The sequence below is a fragment of the Neoarius graeffei genome, chromosome 4 (genome assembly GCF_027579695.1).
Source record: "Neoarius graeffei isolate fNeoGra1 chromosome 4, fNeoGra1.pri, whole genome shotgun sequence".
Classification (NCBI taxonomy): Eukaryota; Metazoa; Chordata; class Actinopteri; order Siluriformes; family Ariidae; genus Neoarius; species Neoarius graeffei.
This window is the reverse complement of record NC_083572.1, coordinates 106,001,475-106,028,846: the sequence shown is the minus strand read 5'-3', so window position 1 is coordinate 106,028,846 and position 27,372 is coordinate 106,001,475. Positions and strand designations below refer to the sequence as shown.

Sequence of the window (27,372 nt, the reverse complement as noted above, 5' to 3'; positions counted from 1 at the left end):
ATAATTCAAACAAAGGCGAGACACTCAGCAGCACAGCCACCACACCAACCCAGAGGAGACAAAGGGCAAGGTGATGACACACGCACACACACAGGTGGAACTTACAAGGTTTAAAAGACTACGTTCAGACTGCACCCTGAAACGATCCATATCCGATTTTTTTGCCCATATGCGACCTGTATCCGATTTGTTATCGACAACCTGAACGACACAGATCCGATTTTTTCCGCATGTGACCCAGGCCGCTTGGATATGTGGTCCTCATTCCGATGCATATCCGTTATTTTCACATGCGACTGCAGTCTGACCGGACAGGTCGCATTCATGCGACCTACACGTCATCAACAAGAGACAAACGTCACTATTCTGCGTTGGCTAATCCCGCCTCTTTGGTGGAAAACAACAACATTTGTACAGTTTTCAGAATTTAAATAGACTTTTATAGAATTGATCAAGCTAATGGTGGACTCGGTAGGGACCTGGATGTTGATCTGTTAGCCTGATTAAATAAAACAGTTTCTATAACTGATTTATAACTTAAACCATCCTGTACCACATCGCCAGGTCTCGCCTCATCTCCATAGCAAACTGCACTGGTGTTTCTGCACCTTGAGCCAGCGCTGAGAGAAGTTGCAGAATTCAGCTGGCTATAAACAATCTAAATAAATATTTATAAAAATGTAGAAAAAGTTTATTAATATGACGAAATAAATATGTGCAAATTATTAAGCCTGAATTAAGAGTTTGGTAATACAGCGGCCGTATCCCAAACGACTGCCTACTGAAGCTCGAGTGCACTATATAGCGTTTAAAAATCCATTACTTCCTAGTAACATGTAGTGCACTTATATAGAAATTAGAGAGACATTTAGGAGTCAACCCTCGTTACCAGGCTACACGTTTTCATTTCAGTTCAGAAACAAAAACACACACACACGAGACCTCACACTTTAACACTAACCAGATAATTAAACAAACAAAAAAGAGAATCATTAAACTTGGAGAGTGCGCTTTTTTTTGTTTACGTATTACGTAGATGTGCTTATTACATGTCAATTTGCGCATGCGGGACACTTTTGGGTCGTTTTCCGTTCATATTGGAGATCGCATACAAGTCTCATATAATTGGTAATGTGAACGGCCTAACAAAAAAATCGGATTTCACAACAAATCGGATATGGGTTGTTTCAGGTTGCAGTCTGAACGTAGTGATAGTCTCCTCCCTTTTATACCTTGCTACCCTCAACAAAAGACTGGCCACTAGATGGCACTCCAAGGCCATTTGTTGGCTCAACAGACAGAACACAGAGAAAGGCTGAGGTAACAGCCGAAAACAATTTACGGTCATTCACACACTGTTTACATTATTTGCACATTACTGCCCTTCTGCTGCTACGTCTGATCACTGCCTTATTTTTGTATTACACTACCTGTTTTGCACTACATTTACCTTTGTTTTGTACAACCCCGATTCCAAAAAAGTTGGGACAAAGTACAAATTGTAAATAAAAACGGAATGCAATAATTTACAAATCTCAAAAACTGATATTGTATTCACAATAGAACATAGACAACATATCAAATGTCGAAAGTGAGACATTTTGAAATTTCATGCCAAATATTGGCTCATTTGAAATTTCATGACAGCAACACATCTCAGAAAAGTTGGGACAGGGGCAATAAGAGGCTGGAAAAGTTAAAGGTACAAAAAACGAACAGCTGGAGGACCAAATTGCAACTCATTAGGTCAACTGGCAATAGGTCATTAAGGCTACGTTTACATTAGACCGTATCTGTCTCGTTTTCTTCGCGGATGCACTGTCCGTTTACATTAAACCGCCTGGAAACGCCGGGAAACGGGAATCCGCCAGCGTCCACGTATTCAATCCAGATCGTGTCAGCTCCGGTGCTGTGTAAACATTGAGAATACGCGGATACGCTGTGCTGAGCTCTAGCTGGCGTCTCATTGGACAACGTCACTGTGACATCCACCTTCCTGATTCGCTGGCGTTGGTCATGTGACGCGACTGCTGAAAAACGGCGCGGACTTCCGCCTTGTATCACCTTTCATTAAAGAGTATAAAAGTATGAAAATACTGCAAATACTGCTGCAAATACTGCCCATTGTGTAGTTATGATTGTCTTTAGGCTTGCCATCCTTCCACCTGCAAGTGGTAAGTGATATGCGCTGGGATCACACACACAGCGGCTCAGTCCCGAATCACAGCTTGTGCACTTCACTCGCGCACTCTGTGAGCTGCGCAAGGCCGGAGTGCGCACCCTCCAGAGGGCACTCGCTGTTCAGGGCGGAGTGATTTGGAGCGCAGGATGCCTGCGGAGCCGAGCGTATCCGTGTATTGGTGTTGCTGTGTGCACACTAATCGTTTTAAAAACGTTAATCTGATGATCCGCTGATACGGTCTAATGTAAACATGGGCTTAATTAAAGAGTGGATGGACGATGTTAGTAAGTTCCCTGGTATACAATGGCCAGATATATACTCGTACCTTATTGACAAGACTTCAGTGTACACCCACGAAAAACTTCGTGCCTACAAGTCTTTAGACGCATATGATTATGTTATGTGCGGGCATGTACGTACAACTTGATTAACAATGGGACATTCATATTCATTTTGTTTTAATCAAATTATGCCAGTGATGTGATGGCAATGTGGCTTTAGCTACAACAGCAAATACCAACACTAAACAGCAATTTGCAGGAGGTGATGGCATGAAAGGAATGATAGTGTAAAGAGTGCAGCTAAGAGAAATCAGAGCTGCGTAAAAAGCGAGAGGCAGAGGCCAGAAATGAAACTGAACGGGGCGGGAGCTAGGTTAGAGCAGTCAGCGTAAGTTGGCATTTAGAGTGAGGGCACACAATTTTACCTTTCCATCCTTGCTTTAAAATTGTGATTTTCGGCATACACAAATAATGATGGCACAACATCTGGACTGCTTGAGTCAAGCGAGACCTCTCCTACAAACACAATTGCATGCAAAGCTAAGTTAACATGCTAACAATATTCATTACATTGTGTAACTATGACCAGCTAATCAGACAAACGTTACCAAAGTATTTTGCTACATCAATAAACGAAGACTAGAAAGAATAAAAAAGAAAGATTTAATAAATAGCCTGATCTTACCTGTGATGAAGTGGGCGCTGCAAACCCGCGCATTTTTGATAGTGCTTTCATCCCAGTCTACACGTTTGATGGCTTGTAGCCATAGACGTCGGCGATTTTTTTGGAATGGGTGAGATCCTGCTGGAATTCTGAACATTTTAACCCCATCACTGCTACGATTCTGACACCCAACAACACAACAACTAGGCATCGCCGAGTCTTTTTTGAGTCCAGGCTGCGCGCGCAATTTCCGCTTTCGTATGAATGACGTTTACTGCGAAGGGGTCTATAAAAAGAGCATCTTGGAGTGGCAGCGTCTCTCAGAAGTAAAGATGGGAAGAGGATCACCAATCCCCCTAATTCTGCGCCGACAAATAGTGGAGCAATATCAGAAAGGAGTTCGACAGTGTAAAATTGCAAAGAGTTTGAACATATCATCATCTACAGTGCATAATATCATCAAAAGATTCAGAGAATCTGGAAGAATCTCTGTGCGTAAGGGTCAAGGCCGGAAAACTGTACTGGGTGCCCGTGATCTTCGGGCCCTTAGACGGCACTGCATCACATACAGGCATGCTTCTGTATTGGAAATCACAAAATGGGCTCAGGAATATTTCCAGAGAACATTATCTGTGAACACAATTCACCGTGCCATCCGCCGTTGCCAGCTAAAACTCTATAGTTCAAAGAAGAAGCCGTATCTAAACATGATCCAGAAGTGCAGACGTCTTCTCTGGGCCAAGGCTCATTTAAAATGGACTGTGGCAAAGTGGAAAACTGTTCTGTGGTCAGACGAATCAAAATTTGAAGTTCTTTATGGAAATCAGGGACGCCGTGTCATTCGGACTAAAGAGGAGAAGGACGACCCAAGTTGTTATCAGCGCTCAGTTCAGAAGCCTGCATCTCTGATGGTATGGGGTTGCATTAGTGCGTGTGGCACGGGCAGCTTACACATCTGGAAAGACACCATCAATGCTGAAAGGTATATCCAGGTTCTAGAGCAGGGGTCATCAAACTATGGCCCTCGGGCCGACTCCGGCCCGCCACCCCCCTTTGACCGGTCCCCCAGCCCCTCTGCCCCCCACCACTTGAACCGGCCCTATGAGGCAATCCCCAAAAGTGGTCATGGCCTATTTTTTTAAATTGCTTTTTGGCAAATAATAACAACATGTCTGCCTCTTGTGTTTTGTTGATTTTATTCAATTAAAATTGATATTTAGTTATAAAATGAACTATTTATATTTTCCGAATTTTCGTCATATGCTCGCGATCAAGCAGTGACGGGCAGCGCACGCGCAGAGAACTGTCAGTGTTCAGGACAGCAAAATGGCGAGCGGTAAGCGAAAAGCTGACAGAGAGTGCAGAGTTTTTAAAGAACAGTGGACCACCGATTTTTTTTTGTTCAGTGTAAGGACCGTGCAGTTTGTCTTGTATGTAAAGAAAGTGTGTCGGTTTTCAAAGAATATAATCTGCGTCGTCACTACGAAACCCGCCACAAAGAGTATGCTAGTTTGCGAGGGCAAACAAGAGAAGACAGGATTCGGAGGATGAAATGCAGACTGGCTGAACAACAGAATGTATTCCTTCGCCAAACCCAGATCAACCAGGCTGCTGTCCGAGCTCGCTATAAGCTAGCTCACCTACTAGCTACCCATGGAAAGCCGTTTACTGATGGGGACTTTGTTAAAGTATGCATGCTTGCTGTGGCCGAGGAGGTGTGTCCCGACAAGAAGGATGCGCTCAACGCGGCGAGTCTCTCCGCACCTACTGTGACCAGGTGAACCGAAGATTTGGGGGACAACGTGTATGACCAGCTGAATGAGAAAGCGTCAGAATTCGAGTTTTTTGCTTTGGCCATAGATGAGAGCAATGACGTGCAGGACACAGCACAACTGCTGTGATCTATTGCTTATTATAATTTCACTGTTTTTTTTAATGTATTTATTTATAGACCTATTTATTTGACCTTTATTAAGTGCTGCACACAATTATTATTTATAATATCAACAGCCCTACCTACAATTTATAATTTTCCACTCACCTTTGCCAGTGTCAATCACCTCAACTAGGCAGATGTTTCTTACCTTGACAGCTTTGATGTTATTTTTATTAGAAAATAAATAAATGGAATATCTGTGGTATTTTAAATTAAAACAGTGTGAAGACTCGATTACTACTTTTGCAAACCACTAGTAAAGATAAACAATTATGTGCCAGGAATCAAGCGTTGATATAGTAATCTCTACTACACAATGAGGCCTGTTGGTGGTCAGAATTGTATGACCCAGACAAATATATGTTATATAGCTGACCCGACCCCGGCCCCCCATCACAGTCAGGAACGACAATATGGCCCCAGAGAAAAAAGTTTGGTGACCCCTGCTCTAGAGCAACATATGCTCCCATCCAGACAACGTCTCTTTCAGGGAAGACCTTGCATTTTCCAACATGACAATGCCAAACCACATACTGCATCAATTACAGCATCATGGCTGTGTAGAAGAAGGGTCCGGGTACTGAACTGGCCAGCCTGCAGTCCAGATCTTTCACCCATAGAAAACATTTGGCGCATCATAAAACGGAAGATACGACAAAAAAGACCTAAGACAGTTGAGCAACTAGAATCCTACATTAGACAAGAATGGGTTAACATTCCTATCCCTAAACTTGAGCAACTTGTCTCCTCAGTCCCCAGACGTTTACAGACTGTTGTAAAGAGAAAAGGGGATGTCTCACAGTGGTAAACATGGCCTTGTCCCAACTTTTTTGAGATGTGTTGTTGTCATGAAATTTAAAATCACCTCATTTTTCTCTTTAAATGATACATTTTCTCAGTTTAAACATTTGATATGTCATCTATGTTCTATTGTGAATAAAATATGGAATTTTGAAACTTCCACATCATTGCATTCCGTTTTTATTTACAATTTGTACTTTGTCCCAACTTTTTTGGAATCGGGGTCGTACTCTACTGGGTGTTTTTGTTGCTTTTGCTTTTATTTTTGCACTATATTGCCTACGTAATACAAGCCTTTACCTTGTATTACTTCTTCGCCTATTTATTTATTTATTTGTAATTGGCATTCATGGTGGGCAGCAAACTAAGAATTTCAGTGTGCAAGTTGACATGTCCTTACTGTGCATATGACAAACACTTTGAACTTGAACCTTGAACAAATACTCTAAGTTTCAAGGATTTAACTAGCCAAAACAAGTAGGAATCAGAACAGCCCATATCAGTTTCAAGCATGCCAAGCTTATCTCTCTGGCAAGAACATTGTGCCCAGAGGTTATAGTAAACACTCTCTAATGCAATACGATTGGGATGCTACCTGCAAAAAAATACAAAAGCTGAAAACTGATCCCAAGTCTCCCCGCTCTACTCTATGAGAGTTATGAGTGTTTAATGTATCTGACGATAATGTTTGTTAATAGCGGAGCTCCAGCGGAGCACCATACCTAAGAAAAAATGGTAAACTCATCGAGTCGATTTTTCATGGTTTGTCCGCGTCCGTGTACATGTCCCACCAGTCATACAGACCACCTAGTGGCCAGTGTTAATAATTACCAGTCATACACACCGCCTAGGGCAGCACGGTGGTGTAGTGGTTAGCGCTGTAGTGGTTAGGTAATCTTGGCTCACACATTTGCTTTCTGTTTCCAGAAGGTTATCCTGACCAGTGATGTAATGCTTCATTACCCATTGATGTTACACTGTCATGCATGGATAATTTAGCTTCATCAATCATTTAGCTGCAACACACTGTTGAATGGGGGCGGCACGGTGGTGTAGTGGTTAGCGCTGTCACCTCACAGCAAGAAGGTCCTGGGTTCGAGCCCCGTGGCCAGCGAGGGCCTTTCTGTGTGGAGTTTGCATGTTCTCCCCGTGTCCGCGTGGGTTTCCTCTGGGTGCTCCGGTTTCCCCCACAGTCCAAAGACATGCAGGTTAGGTTAACTGGTGACTCTAAATTGACCGTAGGTGTGAATGTGAATGGTTGTCTGTGTCTGTGTGTCAGCCCTGTGATGACCTGGCGACTTGTCCAGGGTGTACCCCGCCTTTCACCCGTAGTCAGCTGGGATATGGGGCTTTTCCACTACCAACGCGGCTGAGTTGGGCTGAGTCGAGCTGAGTGGGGCTGTTGGAGTTGCATTTCGACTACAACTGCACTGAACCGTGCTGGCTGGAAGTGGGTGGACACATTGAGTGGAGTTAGCGAAAGTGGGTGGACGTCACGTGATGTCGTTAGGCGGCGCAAACAGTGACATCAGTGACCTTTTAAGCGGGAGTCTCATGGCCCGGATAGTAAACAATAAACATGGAGGACATGGAGTCATTAGTGTTGCTGGTCTTGGTGCTGTGGCTTGTTGTCACCGACAACATCTAGTTTTCTGATCAGCTTCTTCTTCTTTGTCGTAATTCTTCTTCTTCCGGGTTTACGGTGTTTACAGATCCCAGCGCGCTCGCGGGGCGTGTGTGGGCATGTGAGGACACTCCTCCTCACCAATCAGTGCACAGGAGAGTGTCTGCTCACGCCCCTAGCCCCACTCGGCTCGGTTTGGCTCGCTTCAGCCCTACTCCAAAACCGTGCGAGTTTTGGGTGCTGAGTAAGGCTGAAGTGAGCTCAGTCGTGCTGCTCTGAGCTAGTCGAAACGCGAGCAGTGTTGGGTTGAAGTGAGCTGAAAAAGGGTAGGGCAATTCCATGTAAATGTCAACCTCACCATGCAAAAATAAAGCAACATGTAATACATCAAAACCACTCCCAGAGATCTCACCTAGGCCTGTATTTTACAGATGTGAATAAGTTGAACCAATTTGTAACCGACCTAATGCGTCACTGTCAGTCTTTCTTTCTTATAATGTAAAACCCAAGCTAAAATCAACTTTGATCATGTACAATTCTATATTATTGCCACAAGCCACAGAAACGTATGCTAAAATCCACAAAACAGCAAAACAATAGCCATCCTAAATATTATTTAAGAACTTTGATAGTTTTAGCTGATATTTAGAGAGTTTTTCAAAGGGTTACGGTGGTTAAATTGCTGATTTTCTAAACATACGCCATGTCTATTTCAGACGCGTCACATCCATAACGGAATTTCGTCACATCCATAACGCTGACTTTTCCTTCCGAAACTCTGCATGAAATACAAAATATTTTAAACAAAGATTTTTTAATATTCACCTTGGACCCCTCTATCAAATGGATATCTCCATTTCGACATTAGGTTTACAATTTCACAGAGTTCGATAAAAATGTACAGTCACCCAAGAAAAGTGATACTTTTTCTGTCACATCCATAACGTGTCTTTTATTGGCATTTTCTGGCATGCCCTAGATGTACTATGGGAATTGTTCTTGTTCTATCACTTCTCCAGTATGGTACAGCCTTAAAATATGCAACACCTGTTTAAATACTGGGAGACAATAAAACATGCACTGGGTCATTTGTTGCCATTTTGAGTTCAAGTGTCACGTCCATAACGCTGGAATTACTCGGTAGTAGAAAAGGCCCAATAGGCTCCAGTTTGCCTGCGACCCTGTAGAACAGGATAAAGCAGCTACAGATAATGAGATGAGATAATGAGACTGTGTTCCGCTAACAGAAACAAAGCTCCAGCTCTCTCTGCTCTTAATCTGTTCTGTTCTTTCAGGATTTATCGCGCATGTCACTCCTTGTTGAGTTTTTATGCCCGAGTTGTTTGAAACCAATCTGGGTTTTCTGTGTCGAATAAGGAAGCGGCTTCACCTGTAAGAAAATCAAACACTTTCATGAAAGAGCTGACTCGAATGCGAGCAGAAAAAAAAAAATAAAACGAGATTCTTAAGCAAACTCTTCCATCCTCATTTCCGACTTTCTGTTTTTGTAAAATACATTTTAAATACAATCGTGAATTTCTCTGGAGTTTTCAGGCTGAGCTCCTCTCGTCGTATTCTTTAACCACTCATTTCTTCATTAGTCTTGAAGCATTGAAGTATTTGTTAACATTTTTCTTGATAGCGGGGAGACAGTAATGCCTTTTATCTATTTCTGTTTGAACAAGCAAAAACAGCGCAAAAATTAACCATACTGAAGCGTTGAGCCTTGCTTGCATGAAAGACGATATCTGTCTGACCCCAGCTGTAATTATCACGTGATGCATGATGTCATGCGCAAGGGGTCTGTAAACAGTACATGTACCATAAGCGGGGGATATAAAATAACTTGCAAAGCAGTAAATGAAACCGAGACTAAGAAAACAGCCAAGACACAACGGCGGATACACAATGAGGGACGCTTTTAGGAACTGAAATAAAAGATCAAAAAGCCTAATTTTTGTGGCGCTAGTTTGTAATATATGCTCATTCCAACTTGCTCAGTCAGGCATGTCAGTGACATATCTCACTTGCCTGAATGCATGTTTTACTTTCCCCGGGCAATCGGGCAGTCCTTAATGTCGAGCCCTGGTTTGTAATATTATGTTGTGCTGATCCAAACTCACTGACTATAGAAGCAGGAAAAATGGCATGCTAATAACTGATTCTTAGTTAGCTCTCATCTTTCATTTAGCCAATCCCAAGGTTGTCTTCTACCAAACAATCTAGCTAGCATTACAGGCTAACATTTTCTTCGCATTAGCGAAGGTTAACAAAACATCTCATCTCATCTCATTATCTCTAGCCGCTTTATCCTTCTACAGGGTCGCAGGCAAGCTGGAGCCTATCCCAGCTGACTACGGGCGAAAGGCGGGGTACACCCTGGACAAGTCGCCAGGTCATCACAGGGCTGACACATAGACACAGACAACCATTCACACTCACATTCACACCTACGCTCAATTTAGAGTCACCAGTTAACCTAACCTGCATGTCTTTGGACTGTGGGGGAAACCAGAGCACCCGGAGGAAACCCACGCGGACACGGGGAGAACATGCAAACTCCGCACAGAAAGGCCCTCGCCGGCCCCGGGGCTCGAACCCGGACCTTCTTGCTGTGAGGCGACAGCGCTAACCACTACACCACCGTGCCGCCCGTTAACAAAACACTTCCATACAAATTCCATAGCAAGTAAGTGCATTCTTTCACACAATCAGGCATCCAATAGTAAAGCAGCTGATAATATAAACTTCGGAAACCGCGACTGACCTGTTCTTGTTGAGCTGTGTAGGATCCCACCGGGCGTGGCTGCGTCACGGCCATTGGAACTGATCGCAGCTACTCTCAACAGTGCTTGTGATTCCACCACATGCACTGTGGATCGTTTCAGAAGCAGCTCTCCTCTCCACTCTACTGTAAATATGAGCCTAGTCTATTTTTGCCACTATTTGCGACCAAAATCAATCTACAAAACCGGGCAGACAAAACTCTCCACCTTTGAAACGTCACGATTACAGAATACTGCCAGTAAAATGTTTAATTTGTTCATTTGTCTGATAATCCCGTTGAATCGTTGGTTTAGGAATATAGTATTTCAGTATCAGCTAGTTAGCTAATGCATGCGTGCCTTAATGCAAATATATCATTAGGTAGCTCGCTAGTTCCAAAGACAGACAGTGAAAATTAGTCTAATGCATAACAGCAGGCTCGGGCACGTTATCTTACACTTGTATGGAGCAGCAAAGGTGTCATGGAAATAATAATAAAGCATTTCATTAATCTCATCTCATCTCATTATCTCTAGCCGCTTTAACCTTCTACAGGGTCGCAGGCAAGCTGGAGCCTATCCCAGCTGACTACGGGCGAAAGGCGGGGTACACCCTGGACAAGTCGCCAGGTCATCACAGGGCTGACACATAGACACAGACAACCATTCACACTCACATTCACACCTACGGTCAATTTAGTCACCAGTTAACCTAACCTGCATGTCTTTGGACTGTGGGGGAAACCGGAGCACCCGGAGGAAACCCACGGGGAGAACATGCAAACTCCGCACAGAAAGGCCCTCGCCGGCCACGAGGCTCGAACCCGGACCTTCTTGCTGTGAGGTGACAGCGCTAACCACTACACCACCGTGCCGCCCACAAAATGTAAAACGTGACAGATATTTGACCAAAGCATAATATAAAATAGGAGAATTACATTGATCTTTTACCCGTGATATGCACTTTAATGCCAAGAGCATCTTAACTAGGAGAGAGAGTGTCCATTGTGCTGCTTGCTCTACCACTTAACAACGATCTTTGTGCTACGATGCTTTTGGGAAACTTGCCACTGATTGGTTTGAGCTGCCAGGAAGGATATAGTAACTCATATAGGGGTTGTTTTACAATCAGGGTACAAATTCAAATTGATTCAAACTGGTTCTTGTATCAGTTTTTAAGTGAAGGACAAGTTAAAGAACAGATTTCAGGTCATTTTTTGACGTGTGTATGGTAGTTTTGTGTAATCTGCTATAAGATGGGAGAAACGAATGAAGTGATTCTCGGAGAGGACATTTTTTTTTTTGACAATTCAGAATCCACTACTTCCAGAGTGCTTTTAAATATAAGGCTGTAAGCTTTGTGTTAGTTGTCTCTAATATTTGTCCTGATATCTTGACCACAGGGCGGCACGGTGGTGTAGTGGTTAGCGCTGTCGCCTCACAGCAAGAAGGTCCTGGGTTCGAGCCCTGGGGCCGGCGAGGGCCTTTCCGTGCGGAGTTTGCATGTTCTCCCCGTGTCCGCGTGGGTTTCCTCCGGGTGCTCCGGTTTCCCCCACAGTCCAAAGACATGCAGGTTAGGTTAACTGGTGACTCTAAATTGACCGTAGGTGTGAATGTGAGTGTGAATGGTTGTCTGTGTCTATGTGTCAGCCCTGTGATGACCTGGGGACTTGTCCAGGGTGTACCCCGCCTTTCGCCCGTAGTCAGCTGGGATAGGCTCCAGCTTGCCTGCGACCCTGTAGAAGGATAAAGCGGCTAGAGATAATGAGATGAGATCTTGACCACATTTTAGGATGAAAATAATCATTTTAGATATCTCATATCATCTCTAGCTGCTTTATCCTGTTCTACAGGGTCGCAGGCAAGCTGGAGCCTATCCCAGCTGACTACGGGTGAAAGGCGGGGTACACCCTGGACAAGTCGCCAGGTCATCACAGGGCTGACACATAGACACAGACAACCATTCACACTCACATTCACACCTACGCTCAATTTAGAGTCACCAGTTAACCTAACCTGCATGTCTTTGGACTGTGGGGGAAACCGGAGCACCCGGAGGAAACCCACGCGGACACGGGGAGAACATGCAAACTCCGCACAGAAAGGCCCTCGCCGGCCACGGGGCTCGAACCCGGACCTTCTTGCTGTGAGGTGACAGCGCTAACCACTACACCACCGTGCCGCCCCCATTTTAGATATGTTATTTTATATTGAAAAATTAGCTGTCTCGGAGAGGACATTTTTTTTGACACAATTACATACTAATTTGATCAAAATAGTCTGAAAACTTACTGGCATTCAACATTAAAACTTAACTATGTTTCCAATGATATGGAACCAAATATTTGTTTTCTGGTATAAAGAATGATTTAAGTGCATCCCTTTTGGAGCTACCTGTGGTCAAAAAAAAGCACTTTTTCTAAAGGACACAAGTAATTTTGCTAAATATGACATATTGCCATACATTCACCAAAAATAACGTTATCACCAATTTTTTTTTTTTTTTTTGCATGGTAAATAGAGCTATCACAGGGCTACAAGTTTATTTAGTCGAGCCTTTTGATATTGAAGATAATTAAGTGTTAAATGTGATTTTTAGCTTGCGTACCCTGATTGTAAAACAACCCATAATCACTCTTTACAACCGTGGTGAGCAGAAAAGCATCTCAGCATGCAACAGAAAACAGAAGAATACATTGGGTTCCACTCCTGCAGCCAAGAACAGGGGTCTTACAATCAAGAACAGGTTCCTATTAAAGTGGCCAGTGAGTGAGTATATATATATATAAAATTTATAAATGAACTATTAATCCATCAATAAATAGTTCAAATTAAAAAGGCATTTACAAAAACAACATAAAACATTATAAATTCATAAATACTGTACCATTTCAGTTCCTTTTCCTCTGAATACTCTATTTATTATTAGATATTTAGTTTCTCCCTTTATCCTTTCTATGCCAGTCTGGGTCATGCACTGATAAATCATGCAAGTTGATCATTAATGTACACGACAATGAGACACACTCCTAATGTTTGATCTGCACATTTTAATGGCACCCACCATCTTCCTCCACCCAACAAACACGCCCCCTTCTTCTTCTTCTTCTTCTTCTTGGATTTTTATGGCGGTTGGCAACTTAACATATGAGGTGCATTACCGCCACCTGCTGGACTGGGGTATGGTTCAAGAGCCTATTCTACAACTAACCAGGGTGATAAAAAAAAAAAAAAAGATTGGTGACACTAGATCCTCTGAATAAGCCCTGTATCCCTCAGAAACTTAAAAACATAATTATAGCAGACATGGCCTGAGCTTACTTTCAAAAGTTCCTGTATACTCAAACTTAGTTTTTCTTTTCTCAGCTGTTCCATTAAAACATTCCTTTCTGCTTGATATTCAGGACATTCACACATGACATGTTGTACAGATTCTGGGCTACCACAAAACTCACATCTTCCATCTACATGCTTTCCCATAAGTGCTAGGGTGACGTTCAGCCTAGTGTGCCCAAATCTCATCGTTGAAAGAATGTCTTCTTCTCCCTTACTCCTGTTTGAGGATCTACATCGACCTATACTATTTTGTATGCTGTGTAAATGCCTTCCAGTATGTCCACTGTCCCATAGAGACTGCCATGATTCTCTAGTTTTTCTTTTTATTATGCTTTTGACTTCAGCCTTGCTGTAGTCCACTTCTAACTCAACATTGCTGTTGCTGGCAGCTTTTTTGGCACAGCTATCAGCCATTTCATTGCCTGCTACTCCTATGTGAGCAGGTACCCATACAAAAGAAAGTTTTACTCCGTTTTTTAGCAAGGTGTTGCAGACTTGTGATATATTGGACACTACATCCTGCCTTGATTTTGACTGCCAGGTATCAATGCTGATCAGCGCAGAACTGGAGTCTGAGGCAATAACTACCTTGTCAGGCCTATTCCGCTCCACCCACTGCAGTGCAATCCACACAGCAACTAATTCAACCGTGTAGATGGCCAAGTCATCCGTGACTCTCATGCCTACTTCAGTGCTGTGTTCAGGGATGACAAATGCAACCCCAACTGACCCATCCATTTGTTCGGAGGCATCTGTAAATATTTTAACCTCATCCCAATATTTCTCATTTAAATATTCTTGCACTCTGTATTTATCCAGTTCTTCACCTTGTTTTTCTTCCAGCAGCAGGAAATCAGTGGGCACCCCTTCCATAACCCAAGGCGGAGTAGGTGGAATAAACACAGTAGGGCTGATTTTCAGGTCCCCAATAGCCATACCTTTCACCCTTTCACCAATCGTCCAACCATAACTCCTGGAGTGTGCCTGCAACCTTTCTTGACATGGCTGTAATACACACTGGCTTATGTGGTCAACTCTATGTCCTTTCAGATTTACCCAAAATACAGAGGCAAGCTGATCCCTTCTGAGATGAAGAGGCATGTCCTCCATCTCAACTTGTATGGCCGCCACAGGGGTGGTGTTCATGGCACCACAACACAGCCTTAATGCTTGGTTCTGGACCACATCCAGTTTCTTCAGTAACGTATTGGCTGCTGAGCCATAAATGAAACTACCATAATCCAGTACAGACCTTATTAGGCCAGTGTATATTGACCTCAAGGCATGTCTATTTGCTCCCCAATCTGTACCACGTAGGCATCGCATCACATTAAGGACTTTTTTGCATCTTTCCAACATACTATCAATATGCAGTGCCCATGACAGCTTTTGGTCTAGCCACATGCCCAAATACTTAAAAGAGTTAACCCTCTCCAGTTCTAGACCAGATATTGCGATTTTAATGTCTTCCACCACCTTCTTTCTAGTAAAGATCATTGTTTTTGTTTTTTGCACAGAGATTCTGAAGCCCCATCGAATGGCCCATGTCTCCACCGCAGTGACTGCCTGTTGAATTTTCCTGCCCACAAAGTCAAGATTTCTCCCTCTTTTCCACAGGGCACCATCGTCAGCGTATAGGGCAACCTCCACATGGTTCTCTACTTCGCTAAAAATCCCATTTATCATTATGGCAAACAACAGGGGGCTGACTATGCTTCCTTGTGGAATGCCATTTTCAATTGCATAGCTCTGACTAAATAAACCATTTATCCTAACCTTAATGGTTCTGGCTGTTAGGAACTCCCTGATCCAAAACACGCCCCCTTCTGCTCATTTCACAATAAGAGTTTCCCCTTTATCATTCAGCATCATAATGGTTCCCAAACTTTCTCTGCTGGGCCCCCCTTTGGTAGATAAGAAAATTTTTGGGACCCCCCCAGACAAAAAGAGAGAAAAAAAAGATAAACAGAACACACATACACATTTTGTTTTCAGACTCCATTGCAGTTTATTAATACAAACCTCAACCTTTTTTGAACAAATAAAAGTAAACTGCCATTTTTTTTCTATACCTTACTTTCTCATTGAATTTCCACTTTTTTTTCTCTCTTATCTTTTCTTCATCTTTATAAGCTTTTAAATTTAATTTTAATTTCCACTTTTTTTTTTTTTTTTTTTTTTTTTAAATGCCAGGAAGCAAAAAATCCTGCAGAAAATGCATGGAATTAGAACAGAGGATTTCTATTCTGGAATCAAAGATTAATGCTCTGCCAAAAACGGACGAATTAAAAGCGATATCTCAGGAAAGGAGTACAGAAACAGTGGCTGAGAATGCAGAGATTGCGCTCCGACAGACTGAGGACATTGCAGACAAAGTGGAAGAATTCATAACTCAAGCTGTACAAAATGTGAGTACTGAAAACTGGCAAATGATGGGTGCTAAGCCTAAAAACAAAAACAGAAGAGTAATTACTTCAACACCAGCTCGTTCTACAAATTACAATAGGATCTACAATCCTATGGAAAATCCACAGCCCATAAAGCTTCAGAACAAATTTGAATGCCTCAGGGATGTGGAAGAGGATTTGTCAAGTGGACAAACACATAGTAAAAAGAGATCGCACCAAGATCGAAGAGCTGTGGGAAGAGGCAAAAAGCAGCTCGTAACACCACCTGATCCCACAACCCTTGTTCTTGGTGATTCCACTGTAAGACAATTAAAAGGTTATGAGATGATTATTTGTTGTCTTCCAAATGCATCCATCTCTGACACTAAAGACAGCATTTTGAAACTCATGTCCGAGCATAAAACGATTAAGCGTATCGTTGTACATGTGGGAGCAAACGATGTTTTCAGAGAACAGCTGTTTGTCCAAGATGATTTCAGAAAACTTTTTTCTGAGCTCTACAAGACTGGAATTCAATCTTTTATCAGTGGCCCACTCCCAGCGAGAGGAAGTTTTGCTTTTTCTCGACTCTTCAGTCTTAACACCTGGCTTGGAAAAACTTGGTCTTCATTTGGTATGAATTTCATAGACAATTTTAATCTTTTTTGGAATCGCAAAGAATTCTACAAGCCAAATAGCACTGAACTCAGCTGGATTGGAGCCAAAGTCTTAGCAGACCACTACAAACTTGCAATCTTTTCTCAGCCAGCACCGAGGAAAACAGTTGATAAGATGTCGCAGACTGACATAGTTACAAAGCCTAAACAATCATCTTTGCAAGTCGTCATCAAGGACACACAAACATCTGACTTGCAGGCCTCCCAACATTCAAGGACAGACGACTCCACTTCTCCTCGGATGGATTTCCCAAATAGCATGAAAAAACTGTTTCCTATGGCTACGCTCTCTTTTTCTAGTCCAAATTTGTCGCGACAAGCAGTGTACCCAGTTCATCAAAATTGTGTTCGTCCAGGACTTTCAGCTGGCTACAAATCTTTTTCACCATCCAAAAGATACATGTCATCTCCAGTCCTTTCACCCTCAAACCAAATGGAACATTTAGAAAGTCTTGTTTGATGTACTCTGGGTCCCTGCAAATGGATGTAGAAAAAAGCAGGGATCCGATGTTGACACTATTCCTGTGTTGATAAGAAACAGAAAACATAGAGCACATTTAACCCTGGGGGTGAACCAATCTAATCTCCTTCCTGTTTTAAAACAGCATCAGAGTGCACAATCAAATATTACTGTAAAACTAGCCCTTCTGAACATTAGATCACTTTTAAACAAGTCATTTTTAATTAATGATCTTATTTGTAAACACAATCTTGATTTTTTGCTTCTAACTGAAACCTGGCTGGATCAAGCAAATAGTGCTACCACCCTTATCGAAGCAGCTCCCCCAAATTTTAATTTTTTGAATGTTACCCGACAAGGGAAAGGTGGAGGGATCGCAAATATTTTCAAAGTCTCTTTTCAATGTAAACAATCCTCACTTGGTGATTTTATGTCCTTTGAACACTTATGTGCACTTGTTACATGCTCTCCTAACATATTATTATTAACTATTTACAGGCCTCCGAGACATTCAGCCAAAGTCTTTCTTGAAGAGTTTGGTGAATTGTTATCAGTCATTTGCTTAGAGTTTGATTGTCTTATTATATCTGGGGATTTTAACTTGCATGTAGATAATACTGATAACATTTATGCCAAAGAACTATTTGCAATTATTGATAACTTTAACCTAGTACAACATGTACAGGGACCGACCCACTCTCGTGGTCATACTCTTGACCTCGTCATCACAAAGGGTCTTACTGTTTCTTATACTGTTGTTGACCTGGCCTTATCTGACCATTTCTGTGTTTTCTTTGAAGTTTCTATGTCTCCTCACATTCAGAATAGCTCAACGACTATAGGCAGGAGAGTCATAAACGACAACACATGTGCTCTTTTTAAGCAAGCTCTCTCTCAGAACTCAACCAAAATGTCAGACTCTGTAGATGATTTACTGGAATTTTTTAATTTAAATATGACCCAAATTATGGATGATATTGCTCCATTCAAAATCAAAAGAATCAATGATAAGCAGAAAGCACCATGGAAGCAGTACCCAGCTGTTAAACTGCTAAAGAGAGAAAAGACTGAAAGAAAATGGCGCAAATCTAAACTTCACATCCATTATCAAATCCATAAAGAGATGCTTTGTAATTATAATTATGAAATTCGTAAAGCAAGACAGTCTTTCTTCTCCAATATCATCAGCAGGAATATGAACAATGCCCGTGTGCTATTTTCAACAGTAGAGAAGCTAACTAATCCCCCACCACAATTAGCACCTGAACTTCTCTCAGTTAATAAATGCAATGAGTTTGCATCCTTCTTCAAAGGTAAAATTGATAAAATACGGCAGAATATTTCTCATAATATATCTCAGTTGCAAAAAATTGAAAAACTGCAATCACCAATGACACAGATAGATAACTTTAACACAATGTCAGAATTTTGTTTAATTGATTATGAGACTCTTGAAAAAACTGTACAAAATCTCAGTTCCTCAACATCTGAACTGGACATTCTGCCCACCAACTTTTTTAAGTCTGTTCTTCATCTTATAATTACAGATGTGCTTCAAATTATAAATACATCCTTGGAGACTGGTGTTGTTCCTGTGTCCCTAAAAAAAGCTGTTGTAAAGCCCCTTCTTAAAAAAAATAATCTGGATCCTTCAGTGTTAAATAATTACAGGCCAATATCAAATCTACCATTTATCGGGAAAATCCTGGAAAAAATTGTCTTCAATCAATTAACTGCCTTCTTGATATCAAACAGCCGTTTTGATAATTTTCAGTCAGGATTTCGTGCCAATCATAGCACTGAAACAGCGCTGATTAAAGTTATAAATGACATACGTCTTAATACTGATGCAGGCAAAACATCGGTCCTGGTATTACTGGACCTCAGTGCAGCTTTTGATACTGTTGATCACAACATACTGCTATATCGACTTGAACACTGGGTTGGATTGACTGGTAAAGTTATCAATTGGTTAAAATCATACTTAAAAGATAGAAGCTTCTTTGTTACCCTGGGAAATTGTTCCTCAACGTCAATGCCCTTGACCTGTGGTGTCCCCCAGGGGTCGATTCTTGGACCATTACTTTTCAACCTTTATATGCTCCCACTTGGGCAAATTATCAATAAAAATTCAATTTTGTATCACTGCTATGCACATGATACCCAAATTTATTTTGCTCTATCACCAAATGATTATGCCCCCCTTGAATGTCTCTACCAGTGTATCGATCAAATCAATAGCTGGATGTCACAAAATTTTCTTCAGCTGAACACAGATAAAACAGAAATAATTCTATTTGGAAAAAAAGATGAAAGACTCAGGATTACCACTATTCTTGACACAAAAGGGATTAAAACTAAAGAAATGGTTAAAAATCTTGGTGTTTTCATTGACAGCGAGCTAAACTTTGACAGTCACATGAAAGCAATCACTAAAACGGCATTTTATCACCTAAAAAACATTTCCAAACTAAGAGGACTTATGTCAAAACATGATCTGGAAAAACTAATACATGCCTTCATCTCTAGTAGGGTTGATTACTGCAATGGCCTTTTCACAGGCCTGACAAAAAAGACCATCAAACGACTTCAGCTGGTTCAAAATGCAGTGGCGAGGGTTCTCACACGAACAAAAAGAACAGAGCACATTACTCCAATTCTAAGGTCCCTTCACTGGCTTCCAGTAAGCTACAGAATTGACTTTAAAGCATTGCTGCTGGTGTACAAATCTCTAAATGGTACAGGGCCCAATTACCTCTCTGATATGTTGCAGCGGCCTAACCCAATCAGATCTACCAGATCACAGCAGAAAAATTTACTATTAAAACCAGTTGTTAAAACAAAGTGTGGTGAAGCAGCTTTTAGCTACTATGCAGTACAGCTATGGAACCAACTGCCAGAGGACATTAAAAATGCTCCTGCTGTTGGCAGCTTCAAATCTAGGTTAAAGACCAAGCTGTTCTCAGATGCTTTCTGTTAAATAATTAATATTTTACATTTTTTATCATCTTTTTCTCTGCATGTTTTAAATTTATTTTAACTTTATTCTATTTTATTCTGCTAGTTTTTTTTTCTCTCTCTCTTTCTCCTTTTTCTTTTTGGCATTTTAATATTTTATTTCTACTATTGTTTAATTCTTATTATTTTCTTTTAATTCTTTTAACTAATTATTTTAGAATAAAGATAAAATTATTTTATGTAATTTTATTTCTCTATTGTTTACTGTTTTTGTTTTTACTTCTGTAAAGCACATTGAACTGCCATTGTGTATGAAATGTGCTATATAAATAAACTTGCCTTGCCTTGCCTTGCCTTGCCATAAACTACAGGTTGCAATATAATTATTTTAAGTATAACTGTTTTCAAGCACCTTAACTGTGTAACAGGTTTCTTTTTTTAATATCCAACATTGTTATCAATGCAGTTTTCAAACATTGCCTCTCTGCAAAAATGGGTTTTAAAACATGACCAACTCCCTGAGAAGAACAAAACAAAAACCTAAAGATTTGTTGTGCAAAAATGACACCTTTAATCAGAGCATTTCTCATCTCATCTCATTATCTGTAGCCGCTTTATCCTGTTCTACAGGGTCGCAGGCAAGCTGGAGCCTATCCCAGCTGACTACGGGTGAAAGGCGGGGTACACCCTGGACAAGTCGCCAGGTCATCACAGGGCTGACACATAGACACAGACAACCATTCACACTCACATTCACACCTACGCTCAATTTAGAGTCACCAGTTAACCTAACCTGCATGTCTTTGGACTGTGGGGGAAACCGGAGCACCCGGAGGAAACCCACGCGGACACGGGGAGAACATGCAAACTCCACACAGAAAGGCCCTCGCCGGCCACGGGGCTCGAACCCGGACCTTCTTGCTGTGAGGCGACAGCGTTAACCACTACACCACCGTGCCGCCTAATCAGAGCATTTTTTAAGGATTTTCCACTAGGAGACCTGGGCAATACAATCACAGGCCCCAGAGTCCATGCGGCTGCACCGCTGCGGCATATTCTGTAATGCAAATTGCCGCATAACGAATCCTCGTTTCAGCCAGCATAATATCAACATAGTTAATGCAGTGCCAAGTTACCATAACTTCATCATAAGTATGGTAAAATACTAAAATTACACTACGAGTTTAAGTTATTGTTTTATCAACTTTCATAATATTATGTATTTTAAGAAACAGTGAAAAATAAGAAATAAGAAAATCTTCAATTTTACTGCTCAGTGTGAAACATAGTATCAAATAACTGTATATTTAGTCTATAATTTGGAAATTGGAACAGTCTTGACAGCCCAACTTCAATATTTCTTAAACATTCCAATCCAGGACGGCGTGGTGGTGTAGTGGTTAGCGCTGTCGCCTCACAGCAAGAAGGTCCTGGGTTCGAGCCCCGTGGCCGGCGAGGGCCTTTCTGTGCGGAGTTTGCATGTTCTCCCCGTGTCCGCGTGGGTTTCCTCCGGGTGCTCCGGTTTCCCCCACAGTCCAAAGACATGCAGGTTAGGTTAACTGGTGACTCTAAATTGAGCGTAGGTGTGAATGTGAGTGTGAATGGTTGTCTGTGTCTATGTGTCAGCCCTGTGATGACCTGGCGACTTGTCCAGGGTGTACCCCGCCTTTCGCCCGTAGTCAGCTGGGATAGGCTCCAGCTTGCCTGCGACCCTGTAGAACAGGATAAAGCGGCTACAGATAATGAGATGAGATTATTACATTGGGGAACACAATTTTTGTTGAGTTAGGTCTGACAGCTGTTTTTAACTAATTTTTGGGTGTGGAATCCAAAACTGATCCCAGTTTTTCTCTCTCACATCAAGTTTTTGAACTATAGGATCCCCGTTTTCTTAAAAAATATGAAAAATACTGTACTTAACAGATGTGTGCTTGTTTTATAAAAATTTACAAATATTGACATACAATGAAATATGAAAGAAATAGGCATGACCAGAGCATTTTTTTAACATAGTTACTGGCCAGATTTGGTCTCCTAGTCAATGCCAAACCAGCTTCACTGGGAGACCAAATTTTAAACCAAGTTATGTCTTATCATTTGGTTCAATCAGTTGCAATTAATTAACCAAGTACCATGTAAGAATACATTTAACAAGGAAAACTTGGCACTGCATTAACTATGTTGATATTATGCTGGCTGAAACGAGGATTCGTAATGCGGCAATTTGCATCACAGAATATGCCGCAGCGGTGCAGCCGCATGGACTCTGGGGCCTGTGATTGTATTGCCCAGACCAGTTGGTCTCCTAGTGGAAAATCCTTAAAAAATGCTCTGGGCATGACTGCAATGTTTATTTAACACTTATGTTTTTACAAAGGATATGGCTACTGTAATTATAATTGTGTGCAAGAAGAAGAAACCTTTATTCGTCACATGCATACTTCAAGCACAGTGAAATTCATCCTCTGCATTTAACCCATCTGAAGCAGTGAACACACGCACACACCCAGAGCAGTGGGCAGCCACACCAGAGCGCCCAGGGAGCAGTCAGGGGTTCGGTACCTTGCTCAAGGGCACCTCAGCCCAAGGCCGCCTAACTGCATGTCTTTGGACTGTGGGGGAAACCAGAGCACCCGGAGGAAACCCACGCAGACACGGGGAGAACATGCAAACTCCGCACAGAAAGGCCCTCGCCGGCCACTGGGTTCGAACCCGGAACCTTCTTACTGTGAGGCGACCGTGCTAACCACTACACCACCGTGCCACCTACACATGCTCCAACAATAGTCAGCCATCATATGTACATCCCAGTGGCGGCTGCTGGTTTTTAAAACAGGGGAAGCCCATTTTACGCATTCATCATAAAACCTGTAGGCCGGATATCAAAGCATAGAAAGGTGTGCCCCATTAGCATAGTGAACTAGACAACCCTACCTAGTGGTAGAAAGTATTTTTGCTTGTACATTTCATGTTATAGTCTGGCTTGCCAGGCTAGTGCCTCATATCCTTAATCAAAAATATCAAACATCCAAAAATCACTGGCTATTCAACGAAGAGCCTTGAACATCATACCCTGATATGCAACACAGAGTCTTTAACACAACACCCAGCTGTGCAACACATCCTTGAACATCTTCTGCAACACAGTCTGGAAATTCATAACCAGGTAGGCTATGCAACACACACAACCTTGAATATCATACCCAGGTATAACCTATAACACCGAGCCCACCATTCTCTTAACATTACTGAACAATATACACACTTCAGATTCATGAACATGAACACTATTTATACACAAATTCTGCCCTCCGCTCCTTTTCCAGAAAATGGTCTGTGACCCTGTCATACCAGCTGGTTGTGCTTTCCAGAGACTTCACCAATTTCTGTTAGCAGCTAGCACTGCAGATCCCAATAAGGCTCAAGCTAGCCTACAACCAGATTGAACTACAAATGAAATAAACGAGTGAATTCGCGAATGATCAAACTGATAGAATGGATGAAAGTTAACGGAGCACAACGAGTAATATTTACATTTATTTACAGAGTAATGTACAGAGACATCAATGAGAAGAAACGTTTATATGAAAAGAAAGTCGGACAGCACTTTAGCACACGACTACACTTTCTCGACATCCGCTGGGGACTGACTGATCATACTTCCGTGTTCCTCGCCGACGCCGAAGTACAGAGCCCGCCCTCCTCATGTCTTTCAAACACTACCTCCAATAATCCTTCATCAGCCCGGCTTCTTGTCCCTCCGACTGTCTCGTTTAGTCCCAGAGAAGCCCGGCTTCCCTGGAAGTGACGATTTTGTCGAGTTTAACCAATAACAACTAGCCGAAATTGGCTGTTCAGAGCCCTCTCATAGACTGCAACGGATACCCGGCTGCCAGCCATAGAGTCCATTGAAATAAGAAAGGTTACAGCCAGTATTGCCAGATTGGGCGGTTTTAAGTGCATTTTGGCGGGTTTTGAACATATTTTGGCTGGAAAACGTCAGCAGTATCTGGCGACACTGGTTGCAGCCTGGCAGCAACGGTGATTCTCGTAGCGAACTGCAAGTTCGTCAGACATCACTCAAATAAGTTACACTGTAACTCTCTTATTCGTTCGCTAATTTATCACACAGTCTTACCCCAGTCAACTTCTTCCCTCCTTCTGTGAAAATTCAACGTCTCAGACGCGGACACAAGTGGGCGGGGGATGCGTTTGATTAAGTCTCCTGATTGGCTGGTGATAGATTGGTGGGCGGGGGATGCGTCTGATTAAGTCTCCTGATTGGCTGGTGATAGATTGTGTCATTATAGCGCGTCGGAGCGGTTCATGCCAGGCTCGAGTCCGATCCATCACTCCGCGGAAACACTTCAAGAGCTACGGTAACACTGACAGCCAGGTTATATCCTCATGGTTTTATAGGCAATATCATGCTTCCTTTTGTAAAGGGGCAGAAGAAATTAAACGGGGGCGGGAATCACAGAAAGGGGGGCGGCCCGCACCTCTAAAACCGCTTGTGGAGAACCCTGAACTGTATTGCGAGGCTATCACCATGGTGACAACGCTCAGAGACGTAAGACATAAGCAGCAGGAGTTAAAAAAAAAAGAACCCTGCGACACAGAGGGGGAAAGCTGTAGTGGGCCTATCGGAAGACATGTAATATGAATGCCAATCAGATATCTCATCTCATTATCTCTAGCCGCTTTATCCTTCTACAGGGTCGCAGGCAAGCTGGAGCCTATCCCAGCTGACTACGGGCGAAAGGCGGGGTACACCCTGGACAAGTCGCCAGGTCATCACAGGGCTGACACATAGACACAGACAACCATTCACACTCACATTCACACCTACGCTCAATTTAGAGTCACCAGTTAACCTAACCTGCATGTCTTTGGACTGTGGGGGAAACCGGAGCACCCGGAGGAAACCCACGCGGACACGGGGAGAACATGCAAACTCCGCACAGAAAGGCCCTCGCCGGCCCCGGGGCTCGAACCCAGGACCTTCTTGCTGTGAGGCGACAGCGCTAACCACTACACCACCGTGCTGCCCCCAATCAGATATACTGCAGTGTATTTCTGTATAATCTTCCGATTTCTTTCCTCATCCCCCAAGATCGACTGGGAAAGCCTCCGAGATCGACCAGTCGATCGCGATCGACGGGTTGGTGACCTCTGAGTTACAGGATAGTTATGAACTTAAATACAGTCTTGGGCATATACTATGTTATGCAAGTTATTGTTTTAATGAGAATTCAACGTCGTAGATGCTGCAGTTTGGGGAGAGAATTTTAGGGGAAGCTCGGCTTCCCTTGTTGTCTCTGAGAAATCGCCCCGGTACACCCTGATAACGTTCTTCCATAACCTTCAAATAGTCTGACTACAGTGGAATTTTGCTTAGGTAAGCTGTGGAGAAAAAACTTGATGTGCTAGAAAAAAAACCTGACTGCAATTTTGGAATCAGCATGCCAATTTTAGTTTGAATCAGCATCAAAATCTAACTCAACAGAACATTTTTTTCAAATTGTTCCCCAGTCAGTAATTATTATTGACACCCTTGTTCCTGTGCACCACGTGCTGATGCAGTTCCTCCTCCGGACAGCAGAGGGCGATGCTGGTTTTCTCGGCTTCTTCTGTGTCCCTGCGCTCAGCCTGAGTGCGCTGGTGTTTTAGGAGAGTAATCATGGTGTAAACACACGACCATGGCTGATGAGAGAGAAGGAGCTGATAATAATAACATTAACGACGATAATATGGGGAACCAGCTGCAGCTTTTACCGGGTGAGTGCTGATCTGAACGCGCTTCAGAATAAGAGCAGAGTCGCTGAGACACTTCACTTCCGGTTAAAAAAATAATAAAGACAGACGCCACTGTTTGTTTGTGCACTGCGCAGACTTTTCAGAGGCCATGAAGCTGAGCTGAGCGTCAGGGACAAAGTTAACCCACATTAAACCCGGGTTTAACCCGGGATTAACCCGGGATTTCAGACATGACCAGCTTTAGGTTTGTCAGAGAGTCCATGAGTGTTTGGGTGTTTATCGACAAAACAGCAACAACAAACCTGAGAGTGAAAATGAAAGCACTGAGTAGGAAAGGATTCAGGATTCAGTCTGTTCCAAAACACATGCAAATCAGGAAGGAAAGGAAGTCTAGTCCATACACTACCGTTCAAAAGTTTGGGGTCACTCTGAAATGTCCTTATTTTTGAAAGAAAAGCACTGTTCTTTTCAATGAAGATCACTTTAAACTAATCAGAAATCCACTCTATACATTGCTAATGTGGTAAATGACTATTCTAGCTGCAAATGTCTGGTTTTTGGTGCAATATCTCCATAGGTGTATAGAGGCCCATTTCCAGCAACTCTCACTCCAGTGTTCTAATGGTACGATGTGTCAAGTTTATTTGTATCGCGCTTTTAACAATCAACATTGTCGCAAAGCGGCTTTACAGAATTTTAACGACTTAAAACATGAGCTAATTTTGTCCCTAATCTATCCCCAATGAGAAGCCTGTGGCGACGGTGGCAAGGAAAAACTCCCTCAGATGACATGAGGAAGAAACCTCGAGAGGAACCAGACTCAAAAGGGAACCCATCCTCATTTGGGCAACAACAGACAGCCTGACTATAATATTAACAGTTTTAACATGAGGACAGTTTCGTTGATGTTATAAACTCTTCATTGATGAAAACTTGAGTGCAAAACTGTTCATGACAACTGCAGTCCTAAAGTTAGCAAGTCAACTGTTAAAAGCCATAAAAGCATTACTGTAAGAGTCCAGAGCGTCCTCCAGGTGTAACCCTCAACTGTCCTCATGGGGACGTCCTTCACAGGAGCAATGCGATAAAACTCCAACCAGACACAGGGCACCACGATGGACCAAGCAGGCCCGAGGGGCAGAAGAGGTCAGCATCTCAATCCCAGGACCAACATGTAACTCAGGCCCTGTCCACACGGCAACGGATTCAGGTGACTCCGATACAGTTGCTTATCGTTTAGGCCTGGCGTCCACACGGCACCGGCGTTTTAGGTGCCCAAAATGCAATCTTTTTGAGAATGGGTTCCAGAGTGGAAAGATCTGGCAACGTTGCCGTTGTGAAGTCGTCTGGATGAGTAGAATGGATTTGTTTACAATGACGTCACAACCACATGACTGTGAGTGCTTCACGCCGGGTAGAAGTGTAACGAATATCACCAGGAAAAAGCCTTACAGAGCACTAGTGAGAGTGAAACACGAGCTTGGATATTATTATTATTATTATTATTATTATTATTATTATTATTATTATTATCTCATCTCATT

At 42.5% G+C, this 27,372-nt stretch overlaps 2 protein-coding genes across 3 annotated transcripts in view; one reads left to right on the top strand and one right to left on the bottom strand.

Moving 5' to 3' along the window:
- The window catches only part of faah (fatty acid amide hydrolase), a 98,925-nt gene extending 85,638 nt beyond the window's left edge, over window positions 1-13,287 (bottom strand). Inside the window, exon 1 of one of the 2 annotated variants that reach the window (XM_060920125.1) lies at window positions 13,141-13,287. The gene's annotated coding sequence lies outside the window, so the exon portion shown is untranslated. The remainder of the gene's footprint in view (window positions 1-13,140) is intronic. The other variant, XM_060920124.1, reaches the window with a different exon arrangement.
- Window positions 13,288-25,715: 12,428 nt separating this feature from the next.
- Window positions 25,716-27,372, top strand: part of crbn (cereblon) — a 67,823-nt gene continuing 66,166 nt past the window's right edge. The window contains exon 1 of the mRNA XM_060920123.1: window positions 25,716-25,849. Within this exon, the coding sequence (XP_060776106.1) occupies window positions 25,771-25,849 (79 nt within the window). The 5' untranslated portion in view covers window positions 25,716-25,770. The remainder of the gene's footprint in view (window positions 25,850-27,372) is intronic.